At 36.8% G+C, this 18,978-nt stretch overlaps 1 protein-coding gene across 8 annotated transcripts in view; it reads left to right on the forward strand.

The window, feature by feature from the left end:
* LOC109088616 (vav 2 guanine nucleotide exchange factor) overlaps window positions 1-18,646 on the forward strand; it is a 192,218-nt gene extending 173,572 nt beyond the window's left edge. For 2 of the 8 annotated variants that reach the window (XM_042748519.1, XM_042748521.1), the window contains 21 exons: window positions 2,299-2,398; window positions 5,676-5,771; window positions 6,497-6,565; window positions 6,764-6,850; window positions 8,177-8,262; window positions 8,344-8,476; window positions 8,887-8,901; window positions 9,763-9,872; window positions 9,963-10,064; window positions 11,326-11,414; window positions 11,528-11,541; window positions 11,769-11,790; window positions 12,089-12,216; window positions 12,684-12,755; window positions 12,939-13,000; window positions 13,342-13,458; window positions 13,562-13,649; window positions 14,632-14,755; window positions 16,196-16,282; window positions 16,556-16,710; window positions 16,802-18,646. In XM_042748519.1, the coding sequence (XP_042604453.1) occupies window positions 2,299-2,398; window positions 5,676-5,771; window positions 6,497-6,565; window positions 6,764-6,850; window positions 8,177-8,262; window positions 8,344-8,476; window positions 8,887-8,901; window positions 9,763-9,872; window positions 9,963-10,064; window positions 11,326-11,414; window positions 11,528-11,541; window positions 11,769-11,790; window positions 12,089-12,216; window positions 12,684-12,755; window positions 12,939-13,000; window positions 13,342-13,458; window positions 13,562-13,649; window positions 14,632-14,755; window positions 16,196-16,282; window positions 16,556-16,710; window positions 16,802-16,849 (1,804 nt within the window). In that variant the 3' untranslated portion in view covers window positions 16,850-18,646. The remainder of the gene's footprint in view (window positions 1-2,298; window positions 2,399-5,675; window positions 5,772-6,496; window positions 6,566-6,763; window positions 6,851-8,176; window positions 8,263-8,343; window positions 8,477-8,886; window positions 8,902-9,762; window positions 9,873-9,962; window positions 10,065-11,325; window positions 11,415-11,527; window positions 11,542-11,768; window positions 11,791-12,088; window positions 12,217-12,683; window positions 12,756-12,938; window positions 13,001-13,341; window positions 13,459-13,561; window positions 13,650-14,631; window positions 14,756-16,195; window positions 16,283-16,555; window positions 16,711-16,801) is intronic. The other 6 variants (XM_042748522.1, XM_042748523.1, XM_042748520.1 and 3 more) reach the window with 5 other exon arrangements.
* Window positions 18,647-18,978: the final 332 nt, after the last annotated feature.

Genomic DNA, 18,978 nt, shown 5'->3' on the forward strand with positions numbered 1-18,978 from the left:
TGTGCGCGTGCTTTGCACATGTCCGGCAGAACTGAAGAGACGCTGTGCGAGATGCGGCTGGTGCGCGTGCTTCAGGTGTGAGTCAGACAGCAAGACGAGACGGCAAAGAGTTGTTTTCTCCAACTTATTGCACTTAACTGTTTTTAACGTCAAGCAATTCTCTGCTATATGCGTCAAACTTAAACTTTGACCTTTTGCAACGCTTTGATTTAAGTAGCCATTTATTAAAATGATTCAGATATTGCGATATTTACATTTGTGATATTTCGATAATTTCGATGTATTGTGCATCCCTAAACAAAATACTTGTCTCTCAGAGGATCTTTGTAAGTGTAATCAGTTATGTCTTAAGTGAACATGCACAACTGAGGAAAAGTAATCAAAATACTTGTCTCTCAGAGGATCCTTGTAAGTGTTATTAGTTATGTCTTAAGTGAACATGCACAACTGAGATGTGTATCATGATATTGAATCAGTGCATTCAGTCTAACAGTGACAGCAGCCTAATAACCTGCTGCTGACTGTGTCATTAATGTAAAGACAGAGAGAAAATCATTCACTACTCCTGAATGAAAAACTGTTGTAGATTTAACAAAGATTAATATTTAATTCATACAGTGAGGGCTATGCAGTGTTAATGTAAATTACTGTTTCTGTATCTGAATACTGCAGTTAGAAGTATCTGGAAAAAGGTACTTTTTTGGTCATCCAAAACATTTTTGTGATATGTTGCATCCCTAGTAAAAACAGCAATATTGTAAAACATTATTACAATTTACTATTTTCTGTTTTAAAATATTTTTATGTTATGGCAAAGTTTTTTTAAAGATTTTTTTTAATTAGTAAAAAGTTAAACAAAAAGTAAAAAATATAACATTTTTAACAATGTAATTTAAAATGTAAACGTTTGATGCATATAATACCTTTTAAAGCCATATAAAGACATTTTATGTGAAGATTCTCATTCCATTATTCTTGCATTGTTTCATGTGTCCTACATAAAGAACCCTTTCTCCCTCGCAGTCCATTTTACGAGGCACCTGAAACATTTAATCTGGAAATTGCCTTGTAAAGAAGACCTTCATGTTCAATTATGCCTGTGACATCTGTTATTACAGCTAATTCCCGGCACCTGCTCCCACATTTTCAATATGCTGTTGAATGTGCGTTTTGGCTCATAATTGAGAGGGGCCTCCATTAATCTCCATCACTCTATTTCCATGAGGAACCAAGCTGCCTCTCTTGTTCCAGATTAGCCTTTAATCAGGCCTGCTTAGTCCAAGGGCACGGAGGACCAGACATTGAGCAGAGCAGCAGGGGAACACCCTTTTCAGCTCAAGACTACAGTTTCAGTTAGTTCCGCACTCCTTACAGTAGCAGATCTTAACAGGTGGCTTGCATGTCAACATATAGAGAGGTGACACTTGGAGGCTGAATTGCAGACCATTAAGAAGATTGTAACACTTCAGAGACCACAATTAATGAGCTGGATTTAAGTTGATCTTCTTACTTTGATTCATTCGACCTCATCCAGATGTATTTTGCCTTAGAGGATAATCCAGTTCGGATTTAGATAAAATGTATCTTGCTTTGATCTGACCACTTTTCTTCCAGATTTCATCTTTTTTCTTTGGAGTTCTATAGGATTACAGGCAGTTTCATTCTTCTGATCAAGGATAACTAAATAATGAGTATAAATTATGAAGTGAAATTGGCTTAACCAAGAACACAGTTAAGAGGCAGGCAAGCTGAGAGCATCCAAGGGTTTGAGCTTGCCAACTGTGCCAGTGTCCTACTTAAATCAGAGGCAGAAATCTGTGCCACACGTGGGACCATCATCTAGACAAGATGACTTTGAGCTGCTTCCAGAATGTGCTGATCACTATCAGGAGTCCATTGTGAAATTTAATAAATGTGTCTTGATGTTCTCAGGGGCCCAAATTAACTTGTACACAATCCAGAATCCAAAAAAAAATGCTTCACTCAGATTAATTAGATAAAGAGAGCACAGCAGATGTAGCTCTATAATGAAATTATGTAACACTAACTATCTGTTCATCACATGTAACACATAATTTTTTTTTTTTTTTTCTTTTAATGGTTTCAAAGATTCAGGTAAAACTGAAAATACACTCAAAGCTAAAAATTCTGTATTTTTTGTCTTATTTACTGACCAAACCCAAATTACAGTACATCTGTTGTTTTCTATATAATGAAACTGTTCCTTTAATATGTTGAGGCTGAGTATTGAATGTCACTGCAAAGTCTTGGTATCGATCTTTGATCTTTCTTCTGTAGACTGCTGATCTATGGCCAGTACTGCAGCCATATGGAGAATGCTCAGAAGACACTGGATGAGCTGATTGCCACACGGGAAGACGTCAAGTGTAAAGTGGAGGTATGCTCTTAATATTTTTCTCGTACATTCTTAAAGTGTCAGTTGCATATTGATGTTTCAGGTATGCAGTGTTTTTTTTATATATATATATATATATATATATATATATATATATATATATATATATATATATATATATATATATATATATATATATATATATATATATATATATATATATATATATATATATTTCATTCATTTAAAAACAAATGCAACAACAGCATTTAACATGAATGAAAAGGAGCAGAAAGAAGTAAAAAACTTATAATGTCTGCCCCCTATCAACACAAAATCATTTACAGTTCCAGTTCATTTAAGCTGTCTCATGCAGCCGTCTCTTTCTCTAAGACATCAAAACACAAAATTACATCAATAGAGTTGATCTGCTACTCCGCAGTATTATATTTCTGCAATAAAACATATACACGAGCTGTCAACAGTTTGAAAAAATTAAGATGTTTATTAATTTTGTTGAAAGAAGTCTCTTATGCTCACCAAGGCTGCATTTATTTGATGAAAACACATTAGAACAATTATATTGTGAAATATTATTACAATTTAATATAATTGTTTTCCATTATAATATATTTATGATGTAATTTCTGTCCATTCTATTTCTGTGTTGGCAAATATTAATTTTCAGCAGCCATTACTCTTTTCAATTGTCAGTCTGTTAACTTTTTGTTAACAAAAATATATATATATACCAAACTCTTCATATATATATATATATATATATATATATATATATATATATATATATATATATATATATATATACTGTAAAGAGTTTGGTGACAAAACGTGATAAACACCATATAAAAAAAAAAAAAAAAAATTAGTTTATTTTAGTTTAATATATATATCTGGTCGGTATTAAAAAGTACATTTTTAATTTTAGGCAAAATGCGATACCCGCCAAGTTATTCTGTCATGTTTTCTCCCTTTCTTTCCAAACCGCGACAAACGTCAGTCTCCCTTCTCTGCAGGATGCGATATATCCGCTCAACCAATCACAGCGCACCATTCCATGCACTCTAGACAGTAATGGTGGTGCTTTGAATACACCCGGCATACTAGTTTTCCTCATCTACTTTGTACTTTGTGATCAACAAACAAACTTAGGGCTGCATGATAGATCGCATGTGATTGTCATGCGCATCTCTTCAGTAAAGCAGGTTCTGTGATCAATAGTTAATCTCCATCACATGCTTTCAGATGGATACACAGAGCCGTAGATCACTGACAAGCTATGCAAAATCGCATTCATAATCGTAGATGAGTCGCATTAGATTATGAACGTGATATTGCGCAGCTTGTCCGTGAACGTTTTTATTAATGCCATTTATGTTTTTGTTAATACAGCATATAGCACTAGTAAACTAAATGAATGAAACATGGCAAAGATAAATGCACTTTTGTAAGTTGAATGTAACGGAAATGTCATTTTAGAATTTATGTGGTCTAATGTGATATTCCAGTTCATGATGAAATTTTCTTTTATTGCTGTAATTAATTTATAGCATTAACAAGATGACCAGTTGAATTCATTTTGGGAGTGATGACTGATTGAATGTATTTTTAGTCCAGGTGCCTGTATATAAGATTAGTATTGACCAAGTTCAGAGGCTGTCATATGTGGATTAACCATGTTGTGTATTTTCAAAAAACTTGAAAAATAATAATCTGACTCAAAGAACAATATGTTCATTAAACAAAGATCATTATCGCTCTCATGGTTTCAGTCTGTTCCTCACACAAAGCTATCTTGTGGCTTTGAAAAGACTTGGAATGAGTTGAATAGTTGATGAGTCAAATGGGCAACTTTTATGATTCTTTGTTTTCTGTTTTTAAAATTCAATTTAAAATTCCAGGACACATTTATTGTTTTTGCAGTAAAAAAAAAAAAACAGCAATCGGGGCATTATTTGGTTTCCCTTTTGTGTTCCAAGGCAGTCATGTGCATTTTAAACATGAGGGTAATGTAATTTTTTCTCTTTAAGTGAATTAATAATGTTCAAAATCTACTAAACAATGTGCAGGTCTCACTTTCTGACTAAAACTGTACTTCTCATCAGAGACACCGCCTAAAAGAGACTCTAATAACAGCTCTTTCTCCAAGAGACCGCTCCAGTGGTCAGCCCCTGCATAGCATTCCCTCTCAGCAGACAGCTGTTGACAGTTTTGGGACATGAACTAATTTTGCTCCACTAAAGCTGCTCAGGATGCAAAGACTACAGTGCTGTTTTTGTGCCTGCCAGTCTAAGGCAGTGTGGCTTACTTTAATGACTCCAAAAATAAAGACTGGCGAGAGAAGCCATTATGTCCACACGGGATTAGATTAAAATCACAGCAACCGAAATTCTAAACATGCTTGTTGACAAATTCACATAATTATCGTCCTGTTATCTCACACACAAAAAGGGCTCTGTAATGGGGTTCAGTCCATTCAGTGCATGGTTATGAGACCTCTTGGAAAGAGACGAGTGGCTTTTGTAGTGGATTAGTCAGAGATTCTTCATAAGGAAGGACGTGGAGTCACTGATAGTCATAGAGATGATGAACCTCTTCCTCAGTCTATTCTGAATGTCAAGTGTGACATTTGAGTAGACTGTCCTCCTTGCTTACTTGTCATTTGAGAACGGAGGATAAAAATTAAGAGATTAACACATTAAGTGGCGACCACTAATCGTGCGGAGGAAGAGATAACGTTTGTTTATATACAGTTTATACACTTTAGACAAAATGAAATAAATGTTTGATTTGATACTATTTACCTAATAAATGTTTCTGGTCTTATTGTGTGTGATTAGGAACAAGAAAAGCCTGTTTCCATCTTAGAGTTGAAAAAAGATAATTGTGTCTAAAATATGAAATAAAGTCACATTGTGAGATACAGGGACCCAGTTATGAAACTGAAGTTGTGAGATATAAATTCACAATCATTTGTATATGTATGTATTTATTTAGGGTGGAAATCGATTTCTGTAGTACACATTATTGCAAAGAAAAACATGTTTTCATAATCACTAATAAAAATTTGAGGAGTAATCTCACTAACCAATAATATCATAAATCCAGTCAAATCTTAATGGATAAAATCAAGTCTTGCCTTTTATTATTTAATTAATTTTCATCTTACAAAATATGTCACATTCCAGAAAGCCTTGTCATCTTTAACAATTATGGCTTTTTAAATTCCACTTTGTTTTCATTTGTTCTGAGATTTTCTTTTTAAAAACTGCTGTCCTGTTGAAATAATCTTCCACCACAGGAGTGTACCATGAAGGTCCAGGACGGGAAATTTAAACTGCAGGATCTCCTGGTGGTCCCTATGCAGAGGGTCCTCAAATACCACCTTCTGCTTAAGGTGAGAGCCACCATCAGCATTACTATGAGCTCATTAAGCAACCTGTTCAACTTCCATTTATTCCAATTTAAAGTTTGAAAGCAGCAGTACAGCAGTACCTTGCGAACCGCAAAACCCTATAAAACATTCAGATCATTTTACCTCATCCAACAAGACCCATGTGGCTCTCCACTCTGCTCATCCACTGCTAATAGAGATCATGTATAAAACAGGACGCCCTGCATGATACAAACCATCATTAATTCACAACACACATTAATAATGTATACGGAGAGAAAGACTGTGACGTTTGACAGACGGCCAGGATACAGCGGAGAAGGAAGTGAGCATTGGGAGGTGGATACAATGACACTGTTTAAATCAGCCATGCTTAAATCATATTATCCGCAGCCCATTTCATACACTCAAATCCAGGGAGTGTTGCTGTGTAGCCTGTGTGTGAGTTGTTCTTGAGATGGCATGTGCTTGTTCTTAAAAAGTTTGCTAAATCTAACTAGACCTCCTTCTTTTAGGGACATCAACATTTAATGTCCAACATTTAATTGTATGCTTTTATTACAATTATAATTAAATGCATTCAATCAAGCATTTCACATGGTATAAATATATATAATTTCTTTACCCATTAAAATAATGTCTTTTAGAGGGAAATACCACCATAAACAGGCACAAGTTTTGTGTCAGGCTAAGTATGCATGACTTATCATTATGTTGTCTGTCCACAGGAGTTAGTAAGTCACTCTATGGACCGCCCAGAGAGACAGCAGCTTAAAGAGGCACTAGAAGCCATGCAGGTTTGAACTCTTTTATGAACATCATGTAAACATAATAGCCTAATAGAGGGTTTGTTGTCAATAGTTGGGTTGTATTATAATTATGCCTAGCATAATGTTTAATGTGCAATGATCTCTGGGACTTTTTATTTTGGGGGATGAGTGGCTTGGATTTTTATTGTTGCCTTTGTCTGTCTGTCTGTCTGTTTGTCTTTGAAGGACCTGGCAATGTACATCAATGAGGTGAAGAGAGACAATGAAACCCTGAAGAAAATAAGTGAATTTCAGAGCTCAATAGAAAATCTAGTAAGTGTTCATGAAGGTGTGCAATACACAAATGCAGAAAGAGGTCATACTATAAAGGCCATTAATAATTATGATGTCCCTGTTTGTTAGAAAGATATTTGCCTGTACATGAAATGATGTTCAAAGATATCATTAGTATTCAGTGGCCTACCTGTTTCTGTTGAGCTACCCATGTAATTTTCAATGCAGAGAACATGGAATCAGTATTAAAGCATTTTGGCCTTGACTCAACACTAATTCATGGTGGCTTCACAAAAAGCTTCTATGAGGATTGCAAAAATATAGTTGGTCCCCTCTACTGTGTCTGTTGAAAGACTTACTGTATGATGTCTGTGAATGTGCACATTTCAGCATTCTGGCCAATTCCTCTTTATCCCCAAACATTTAGTTTTTTACAAGCCTCCACCTGCCCCGCGTCTGTCATTTCTGCTTGGTAAAATAAATCCTGAAAGCCTCCAGGCCACGAGCACTGGCAGGATGGATTTAGGATTGTGTTTAAAAGGGAATGAAATCAGTGTATCCTCTCCCGGTAGCTAATGTAGGAGTTAGTGTATCAGCTCTGGTTTATTTATGTGAGAGTCTGTGGTGCAGATGACGCCCGCAGCTAAACATCAATGAGCCAATGAGGCATGCCACTTACAGACAAAAGACATTCACTGTGGACTTTGCATTTAATAGCTCCTAATATAGCAGCATATAGCCTATATACAGTTGTATGTATGTACCTTTTATTTGACAGTAGGATCAAAGGAAATTGCATAATGTCATCTTCTGTTTATACAGTATGCTGTTTTCTCCCATTTTAAAGCAACAGTTGATACATAAACTTATTTATGTTAAATAAATATTACTGAAATGTTATTACAATAACAAAATACACAGTATGGCGCTGTATGGAGATATTTTGCAATAAAGGACTCTTTTGATTTTTTTTTCACACAAACAAATGATCAGAAAACAACACTGACATGCAAGACAAAAAAATTATAAACCAAAGCCTTTAATGTGCTTGAAAAAAAGCTTTTAAACCAAGACAGTTTTTTAGTGAAAAACCAGGCTTTGAGGAAAATAATCATTGGTTTTGCTTGCAGAATTTTTCTTGGGATGCACAATAAAGACAATAAATGAATTCCCTATAACTATCCATACTATTGCAATTCCACTTGACGCATTTAAATTTCACTTATAATCCTGTAATTCCATATTGCATACAGGGACAAGTGACACTTAAATGTATGTCACAAAGTCAAGTATAAAATTCCTCAAGCCTTTATGCCAGTATAAATGTATTAACTGTTTGTGTGTGTGTGATTGTGTCATTCACAGCAGGTGAAGTTAGAGGAATACGGCAGGCCGAAGATAGATGGAGAGCTTAAAGTGTGCTCTATAGTTAACCGAACCAAACAAGACAGGTACGACTGCACATTTATTATATGTTTTCATATGCAGCATAAACAGATTGTGTTATCTTTTTTTCTGTTTTCTATACCTAGATACATCTTCCTGTTTGATAAAGTTGTTATTGTTTGCAAGAGAAAAGGCTATAACTACGAGTTAAAAGAGATCATCGAACTTCACTTCTACAAGATGTCTGATGACCCTATGAATAACCGTGATATGAAAAAGGTGAGAGGTCTTTGATCCGCCAGCCATTGGTCCTGTTTCAGAATAAATATACCTGATTATATTGCTTCTCTCAAATTGATTCAGTCATGATCTTTATGTATTGCATGTCAACGGTGCAAAGACAAATGGGACAATCTGATCGTTTGCTTGGTGAATAGCACAGATGGATTGCGTTCATTATACTTTTGTCCTTGAGTGTTAAAGCATGATGCTCATAATTTCAACCAATCAGAGGTGATGCACTGCTCTCTTCTGTGCTCTAGCATGTGTATGTGAATGCCAATGCATTCTCCATGAATCTAACAATCAGGAATTTTTGCATGTGTATAAGAATGCATGTGTAACTAGGTGTCTCTCTCTCTTTCTCTCCTTTTCTCTCTCCGCCTTCAATCTCTTTGCATGCCCACCAGTCGAGTGGAAAAATGGTAAGCTGAATGCTCATGTTCTCTAAGCATTGAGGTGCTGTGATTGTGCCTTTCACTGATCTGTTTTCTGTCATCTCAAGAGTTCCACAGCAGCTTTACACTGCCAGAATGGAATCATCATGTTTACAAATTGACGATTTAAGATTTTCCAAAAGATGTTCTGTAGAATCCACTGAGGTGCATTTTTCACATTTGAAGATGTTTTTTACTTGACAGGGCATGTTAAAGGGTTAGTTCACCCAAAAATGACAATTGTCATCATTTACTCACCCTCACGCTAATCTAAAACTGTATGAATTTCTTTCTTCTGTTGAACACAAAAGAAGATATTTGGAAAGAATGTTTCCAGAAGCCATTGACTTCCATAGAATTTTTTCCCTACTATGGAAGTCAATGGCTGCATTCTTCAAAATACCTTCTTTTGTGTTCAGCAGAAGAAAGAAACTTGAACTTGAGGGTGAATAAATGAAAAGAGTATTTTCATTTTTGGGTGACCTATCCCTCTAAAGTCAAAATAGATTTTTGAGACTTCTAGTCCACATCAGTTAGCTTCCAGGGTCTATGTTAGTGTAGCATTGACAAAATTAAATTCACATTTAGCAAATAGACAATACCACGGAAAAGTTTGGGGTCAAAAGTTTTTTGATCCAAACAAATGCTTTCTAGAAATGAGAGTGATCCTCTGATTAATGCTGTAGACTAGCAGTTAGTAAATTGTTGTTGGCAGCATGACATAGCTTAAACCTTTTGGCTGTTTTCAAAAAGTGGGGACATGACCCATCCACGTCCTGTTTCAATAGAAAATTGTCTATTTCTGTCCACCTCCACTTCCTCAATCAACCATCTTCTCTCCTCCCATAGTGGTCCTATGGCTTCTACCTGATCCATTTGCAGGGGAAACAGGGCTTCCAGTTTTTCTGCAAGACAGAAGACACCAAGCGCAAGTGGATGGAGCAGTTTGAGATGGCCATGTATGTTAGAACTGCATCACTGTCAGAATTACACAGTATTTAGATTTTTTGATTGCCATATAACATTGATTTGATTATTAATCCACACAGGTCAAACATCAAACCCGAAAGAGCCACTGCCAACCAGCACAACTTCCAAATGCACACGTTTGAAAAGAACACCAACTGCAGAGCCTGTAAAATGCTGCTGAGGTGAGGGCTCACAAACACTACTTCTCTCCGAAATTACAGAGGCAGCGCAATAGACTGAGACGGGCTTCAACCCATGTTACTAGGCTACTGGTCTGACCTCTATTACATGAACTGCTTCACTGATTGGCTGTATTGACTGTGAACTCGTAGTGCACTGACCTAAATTTGCCACTCTGCAGCACAGGTCAGTGTGCACAAAGGCTGCTAATTATAACAGCTCTGCATTTCAATCTGTGTGCAAACTGGCCTGGGATTAGTTTGGATGTTGAATGTTGCCGCTTAGTTATGCTGACATACGGAGTCACATGGGGTGATTGTTGTGGTTGTATTAATGCATGAAAGGTTGGCTTCCAAAGCCAAGCATCACTGTTACAGTAGCTGATGCCTAGGATCTGAAAAAGCCTCTAAATAATGGGCACACCTTTAGTGCTGTGTACATTATTGATGCCTGAAATTGTGTGTCTTGTTGAATTGTAAGCAATTAAATGCATGATTTTGGATCCACCTATGGCAAAAAAAATTATATGCTTGCATTTAAGTCAGGACATAATAGTCTTTAGATGCTGTGCAGATTACAATTGGTTTTCAAATACAGTACCATCTTTAGGACTGACTGTCTGTACTATCAAGTGATAAAATCAGGCAGTGTTATCAATATCTAATGTATCTTTTATAATGATGTTAAGTGTAAGCACAAAGCCAACAGTCTTCTTTAGAAAACAGCTTGGAGTCAGCATTGACCAAGTGGATGTAAAACAGGAAATTTTCCATGTGTTCAAAATCTCTGACTCCTTCACTATACACTACATAGAGAATGTCACATGTAAACATCGGCAATCAGTATTTTGTTGCTGTTCAGACTACCAAAAAAATAAAAAAAAAAAAGTTCTTTGCTCCATGTCTGAATATAGACGTGCAGCAAAAAACAGAGACTTTGAGGAGGGCTTTTTGATATGGACTAGCTAGCAATAACCCAAAAACACCTTGGCAACTGCTTAGCAATGCTTTGGCAACTGCTTACTGTACAACACCCTAGCAAAATAGTGCTGAGTTATGGATGGGCAAGCATCATTCAAAACCATAATGAAATCTAGTTGTTTGGATGAATTTGAACTTCAGTAGGACCTCAGGAAATGAAGACATATTGTCATATTATATTGACATTTTTCATTAGTCATTGCCCTACAGTAGCTGCCTTAAGACCCAGAGAATTTATCATCAGCATGTGTCTCTTACTCTCCTTCTATCATTCTTTCTGTAGGGGTATTTTCTACCAGGGATACTACTGTTCACAATGTGGGACTGGCGTCCATAAGGAGTGTCTGGAGGTTATTACCATCTGCAAAATAAGTGAGTCTTTAAATAGAAAGCTGCTTCTCAAAGAACCACATGTACATTACATCTTCCCTAATTAAAGAGGTCAGAGCACTGACCATGCTCTCTCTCTTTCATTATTATTTCAGGTCCTCATGATTCGGTGAGTTTTTAGTGCCCTGTACCAATAAACTTCCATCTCTCAGATAAATTAATAATCCTCTCTCATTGACTTGAATCAAACTTTACTTCTTGATTTAATCTTAAAGTTTGTTGTCAACTTTGTAAAACACTTTAGGGATGTCTTAAATGATGCCTGATCTGCTTATATAAAAACTACGTTACACTTTGATGTGCATTCAATCATAAATTCCCCTCTGTCTTTGACAGGAGCCAGGGCTTCCACAATCAGGTAAAAATATGAGTAAAATGTGATTTTTGTCTCCATCTTCTGTGATCCTAATGTGGTTATGTCAATATGAAAAATTTAGATACTGCACACAGCTTCAGGCTGTTAAACTGAAAATGGACCACATTCAGAGCACATGCGTTAAAGAAATTATACATCAGCTATCTGCTGCCATCTAGTGTATAGTAAATGCATGCAGAAAACGCAGAGTGTGGGTGTGTTCAAAGAATATGAATTATAAGCATCCATGTACTTTATTCTTTGGGCAGTTATAAGCTTTTTTCCCTAATGTGTTCTTAAGGTCCAAAGATGGTGGCCATAAGAAATTACCATGGTACCCCTGCCCCACCAGGAAAGATGCCTCTCTGCTTTCAGACAGGTGAAGTCATTGAGCTCCTGAAGGGAGATCCAGACACATCATGGTGGGAGGTATGATAATATAAAATGAATATTTACAATGTTTACATAGATAACCTGTTTGGTGGTGCAAATTTTACCCTTTCCATGTGTTATATGATAAAAACAGCTGTGGTGAGTAAATGAAATGGAGTAATTGGTCAGTTGGCCCGTTTTAGAAATGATAGCATGGTTTTAAATGGTTAAAAGTGCAATACATAAACAGCAGTCACTCTCTGATGTATCACAATCACAAGTTATATTAAAAATACAACCGAATCAGAAATACAGTTCCGTAAAGGGTAACAGATATTTATGACCAGTTAATTTCTTCAGGTTTTTTTTTTTTTTTTTTTTTTCACATGCCATTAACAGCTTACCTTTGAACTCTGGCCATACTTAATGCAGTTTGTGTAGTATAACCAGATGTCTTGGTTTTGGGGGCTTACTTTTCTTACTTCATTGATCTTTACCTTTCAATCTTTGCATTTCTGTCTCAGGGCAAGCTCATCCAAACCCAAAAGACTGGCTTCTTCCCCAGTTCCAGTGTGAAACCATGTCTAGACCCAAAGGTACAGGTTCATAAATGTAAATTCAAACCATTTTAACGTACATTTTTCTTAAAATATTCCTAATATTTATTTTCTTTCTCCTAAATATATGCATACTAAAATATTAGGCTGTGTTCTTCACTTTTAGATATTAACCAGCCCTTGTTGTCTCAAATAATTTTTTGATGGTTTTCTTCTCTACAGCCTTTCCAGTCATTTTCTAGCCGTCAGTCCTCCAGAGAGACAGATTACAACGTTTATCCCTGGTATTTCATCCTGTTATAGAACACATTGGATTTTCCATTCTTACCCTTTACATTACCAAGATACTATAAGATTTTGGTTGTTTATAATACACTGTTCACAGTCTCATATGTTAATAATACAATTAACTATACTACTGTCATTTTACCTAGTGAAATTTGCATGGAATTACATGTGTCATAAGTAGAATCAATGATGATGATTGATTAGCTTTAATCTAACTGAGGCATGTTGAGCCTTTATTGTCTTTTAATGAGGTAACGACCTCTGTGAGAGTTCTATAATGATGTACAGGGTATTGAACGGTCTCATGAATGAGGTGTGTTTTCCCTGTGGGCTTCAGGTTTGCAGGAAACATGGAGCGACAGCAGGCCGACAACCTGCTTAAGTCTCACAGCAGCGGCACCTATCTGATCCGAGAGCGGACGGCGGAGGCCGAGAGGTTCGCAATCAGCATCAAGTGAGTGTTACAGGGAAGGCATGCATTCATGTCAAGAATAGAACATTCTGTCTGTCTTCTTTTAGTATTTTGTCAATCACCATTGCTATGCATCTTTTAACAGATTTAACGATGAAGTGAAGCATATTAAAGTTATTGAGAAAGACAACTGGATTCACATCACAGAGGCAAAGAAGTTTGATAGCCTCCTGGTAAGAGAAATATTTTAAAGTTAAAAGCATAATGAGATTTTATTATGCTCGCAGGGTGAAGACTGCACAATTAACTCACTTTACACAATTCAACTGAAGCATCTAAAGTACTGATTTATTTGCAAGGTTGACATTGTACATATTTTCTTTAAGTGTCTATACATATACACACTACCATTCAAAAGCTTAAGGGTCTGTAAGATGTTTTTTGTAAAAAACATTTATTCAGTAAGTACACATTAATTAGATCTAAAATTAGTTTGTAATGTTAGAAAAGCTTTCTGTTTCAAATAAATGCTGTTCTTTTGAACTTTCAATTCATCAAAGAAACCTGGAAAAAAAATACTTTATCATTATTTCCACAAAAATATTAAGCAGCACAACAGTTTTTAATGTTAATAACAGTAATATCTGCATATTAAAAGGATTTCTGAAGGATCAAGTGAGACTGGCTGCTGGAAATTTAGCTTTGCAATCATAGGAATAAATTACATTTTAAAAAACATTGAAATAGAATCAGTTATTTTAAATATTAATGCTATTACACAATATTTTTTTTACCTTTATTTTAATAAATGCAGCCTTGATGAGCATAACACTGTAAAAAATATTTTAAAAACCATACTGACCAAACTTTTGAACAGTAATGAATTTGTGTATAGATCAAAATCTAAAAAGAGTGATAATGTCATTTGAATGTGTAAATACTAAATTGTGATTGAACTTCTTGGAATGTTTTTTTTTTTTTGGTCTGTCTATAGCCATATGCTGCACAGCTGTGTAATGCTAATTTAGCTCTGATGTTGTGTTTCACTTATACAGAACCACAGCCTAATCTAAACCTACCTAAAACTATAACTTATTTCCTTGCAAACTCTGGTATTTCTTCTAGAAAAGCAGTTTCACAATATGTTGATGAAGATGAAAACATCTGGAACATCAAAGTGCTGTAAGTAACTTTAGATATGTTTCTTTGTTACAGGAGCTTGTGGAGTATTATCAGAGTCATTCACTGAAAGAGAGCTTTAAGCTGTTGGACACGACATTACGGTACCCTTACAAATCCAGGGAACGCTCAAGTTCTCGCACCAATACCCGTTCACCAGGTAAAGCAGCTTTTACACTCTCTCTTTCTTCTGCTCCCTTTCCCTCTCCCTTTTTTATTTTCACTCTTCTGCTTTCTTGCTTTTTCTGGCACACATTTTTTTTTTATTGAGCCCCCACCAGTCTAGCCAGCAGCCTTTCACAATCTTTGGCCACGCTCTGGAAGTCTGAACAAACAAACCCTGCCAGCTGGTCCCGCCCTCACATTCTCTATGCCCCGCCTCCTGGTATTTCAAATGTCAGTCATCTTAGGCTTGGTTGTCAAGGAGCCGCCCACTCTGGCTGAGGCTGGGTCCTGACTGAGGCATCTGGCTCCCGCGGCCAAGTTTTGCTCGGCCAGCTGAATAGGTTCAAATAAACAGATGCTTCATTAGATGTATTATAAATGATGTGCCTTTGTTCGTTTTCCAGTCAAGCTTAACTGGTGTTCACTGATATTTTTATGCAAGTGCGAAAAAACAATGTCTGTTAGTGAGGGGCTGAGAATATGCCTTGAAGATCTCCATATGCAACATGAGAGCTGCTTATAGGAAACATTCACCCAAATTTTGTGTGCTGATGTTGTTTCAAACCCATGTGACTTACTTTTTCCATTGAACAGAAAAGGACACTGAATGTTCACTGTGTTCTTTTTCATACAATGAAAGTAAATGATACACATACACTAACATTCAAAAGTTTGGGAACGGCAAGATTTTTTACATTTTTTTGAAGTCTCTTTTGTTCATCAAGGCTGCATTTGTTTAATCAAATTTACTTTTAAATTGTGAAATATTATTACAATTTAAAATAATGATATTCTTTTTTATTTCTTTTAAAATGTTATTTATTTCTGATGCAAAGCTGAATTTTCAGCAGCCATTATTCCAATCTTCAGTGTCACATGATCCTTCAGAAATCATTCTAATATGCTGATCTGCTACTCATGAAAACGTCTTCTTATCATAAATGTTGAAAACAGTTGTGCTGTTTAATATTTTTGTGGAACCAGTGATACAATTTTCTAGATTTTTTTTTTTTTTTTTTTGATTAATTAAAAGTACCAAAAAACAAAATTTATTTGAAATATACAAGCCTTTTTAATTTAATGTCCTTGCTAAATAAATGTATTAATCTCTTTAGAAAATAAACTTACTAACCCCAACCTTCTGAAAGGTAGTATGTAGTTTAGTCCATTTTTTCCTGTTGAAAAAATTAGTGTTGACTGTGAATGTCAGAATTCTAGTTACTTTTTCACAGAACACAGCTACTCTCTCTACTCACACACACACACACACACACACACACACACACACATACAAACACCTTGCTGACTCTGAAACTATGTCCTTGAATTTTTTTATACCCTGTAATTCTGTTGTGCCCTTCCTCTTTTGTTTGTGCTCTTTCTCACTTTCTGTATGTCTGCCTCTCTCTCTCCCCGCACCCACATACTGTCTCAGCAGCCACCTGTGCTTCCTACAACTTCTCCTTCCTCAGTCCTCAGGGCCTCAACTTCTCCTCTCAAAGCTCTGCTCCCTTCTGGTCAGGTACTGCGCTTCTTGCTTGTTTGTGTTCTTGCATTATCCTTGACGCCTTCCCCAATCCCTCTTCACATTCATCTCTTCATCTTTCCTTCAACATGTCTTCCTGTTTGTTTTCGTCACCATCTCATTAGTGCTCCAGACATTCATAAAGACTAGCATTAGTCACAGGCTTTCATTCATTCACATCTCACTCACAATGTCATAAAGTTTTAATAAATCTGCTGCTCTTCATCATTTTGCATGCGCTAATCTTGGGATGTTGCTGGCCTTGTACAGTTTTCACACCCAGGGTAGTCAGCACAGCTGTGGCGCGATACAACTTTGCTGCTCGAGACATGAGAGAGCTGTCCCTGCGAGAGGGGGACATCGTCAAGATCTACAGCAAGATTGGTGGAGACCAAGGCTGGTGGAAAGGAGAGGCCAACGGCAGGGTAATAAAGCAAGCAAATGATTTGAAATTAAGCTTCAAATATTACAATATAAGTAATATAAATTGCCATTATTTCCATGTTTTTCATTCAGATTGGATGGTTTCCCTCTACATACGTCGATGAGGAGAGTGTGCAGTGAAACTCCGGGGTCAAAGATCATCCAATAAAATCTGCAGCCCTCTGAGAGGACTCTGATTTCCATGGCAACATCTCATGGAAGTCTTTTTCGCTGGAAACATATTTTACAATGAATATTTGTACTTCTGTCTCCTTTCGTCATGTACGAATATGCTTTTTTCCCTTTCTTGGAATGTCTGTGTGATCTCTGTGAAGAAAACTGCTCTGAGTCTGTTCGTTCTCAGCGCTGGGAGGAGGAAACTGTGAACAGAGCAGAACTTTGCCTTGAAGTGGCCAAAGGACAAGCATGGCTTTAAGTTTGTAGAGAAATACCTGTAAGGTGCGTTGGGGTATAATGGGGGAGTGGGGTTGTATAAAATTATATATAAACATAATTTATTAAAGAGAGATATCTATGATTAAAATGCAATGTTGAACATTTGTTCAACAGCAGCAGCGCAAAAAATATATGAGAGCAGAAAAGATGCACTTTGCATTTCTTTACAGAGAATTTGCCTTAGTAAATGGTAATGCCTTTAGTGGTGGAGGTAAAGAGATGGATTCAGACTCATCTTGCACATACACACTCGTACATCTGCCCTGTCCAGAAATACGGTGCCTTTTCGTACATGTTCTACACTCCCAACAGAGTCTCGTTGTATAGCTGCAACGTTAACACCCTGTTCTGTAGCGGTGCACTCTCACGGCCCTATCCGCCCGTTCAGCTGGACGCTGCTCAACCAGAAGACCACAAAAGAGACTGAACCTTTCTTGAACTGGAATGAGCAGACGACCAGATCTGCTCATCTCACTGGAATGAAGAGGCAGCTAACCAAAAGCATTCGGTCATGGCTGGAATTGCTTGGACAATGAAGGATACAAGCAGCATTACGCAAAAGTGCAATGGAGTGTCAGGAGGAGGTTCAGTGAACGCTATTTCTGTGATTTCTACGTTCTCAGTGGTCCAAATTTGGACTTAAAAGGGAATGCTGAATGCTGTTCTGTACACTGATTTTTATGAATACCCAGAGGTTTTTGTGAGATTTTTTTGTTGTCTTCTACAAGCACATACATTTTGCCATTCCACGTTTCTTGTCTGCAGCCTGCCACATTACTGGTGGATACAACTTGGTGCTACATATTGAAATCCCTGAGTTTGGGCAGAATTTTATTTTATGCTGTTGTGGACGAGGAAACCCACTGCTAAAGAACCTCAGCCATCAAGTGCACTTTATATGTCCAGAGACCTTTTAACACAGGACACCACACTGCAGATCTGGACATCAAATTTTCATATTATTTAAAAAAAATAAATAAATGTCCCTATTTTACCTCTGGATTGGAACAAGAAAAAAGTAAAATCCTTGACACTATGAGCAGCGGTCCCTCAAAGTTGAACATTACCTGTAAACTCCTTAAGTGCATGGATGTGTCCCTCATACAGTCCTTGGAGAAAAACCTTTTGCTGTTGCCGGCCATCAGAAATTGAAGCCGTAAATCGAGGTTGGAGAGTGCTAGACTGTAATAAAGCATCGGACGTGTTTTAGCTGCGCTCCAGGCTTGAGTACAGCTGTCTGCAGTGATGGAACAGTGAAGCTCAGGTCAGGGTAGAGCTGGCATTGGGGCTTAGTACCTGTTTGTGTAGTGGACAAAAAAACCCATTGCATGTGGTCATAGATATTACAACTGCTGTCCGTGAATCCTTAAAAAAAGATGTAAAAAAAAAAAAAAAAAGAAAAGAAATTGTGTACATTTTTTGATTGGTCAGTTATTTGGAAACTGAGGTCTATCATGAAATAAATATTTCTTTTTTTGCCTATTTGAGGTGTCCTGTTATCATGATACCCCGACAGTACTTCTCCGATGGATGTGTTTAGAATCGCCACCAGGAGGAGCAAGTTACTTGCTTTTTTATGACCAAAAGCGCCTTACTTGATTTTGAGATGAATATTTTTGACTTAGCCTGTGAAACAGTCCTACACTCGGTTACATATTATGGCTTGGGTTTAAGGACCTGTGACCATCTGTGCGTGATCTCACATCAGTTCTGCCCATCACCATCAATTCCACCATAATAAATCTGTTCAACGACTAATTCAGCACCTGTTGACAGCACAGGGAGGAAGAAGCATGGCATTTCTTTGTCAGTTT

This window comes from Cyprinus carpio, chromosome B21 (genome assembly GCF_018340385.1).
Source record: "Cyprinus carpio isolate SPL01 chromosome B21, ASM1834038v1, whole genome shotgun sequence".
Taxonomy (NCBI): domain Eukaryota; kingdom Metazoa; phylum Chordata; class Actinopteri; order Cypriniformes; family Cyprinidae; genus Cyprinus; species Cyprinus carpio.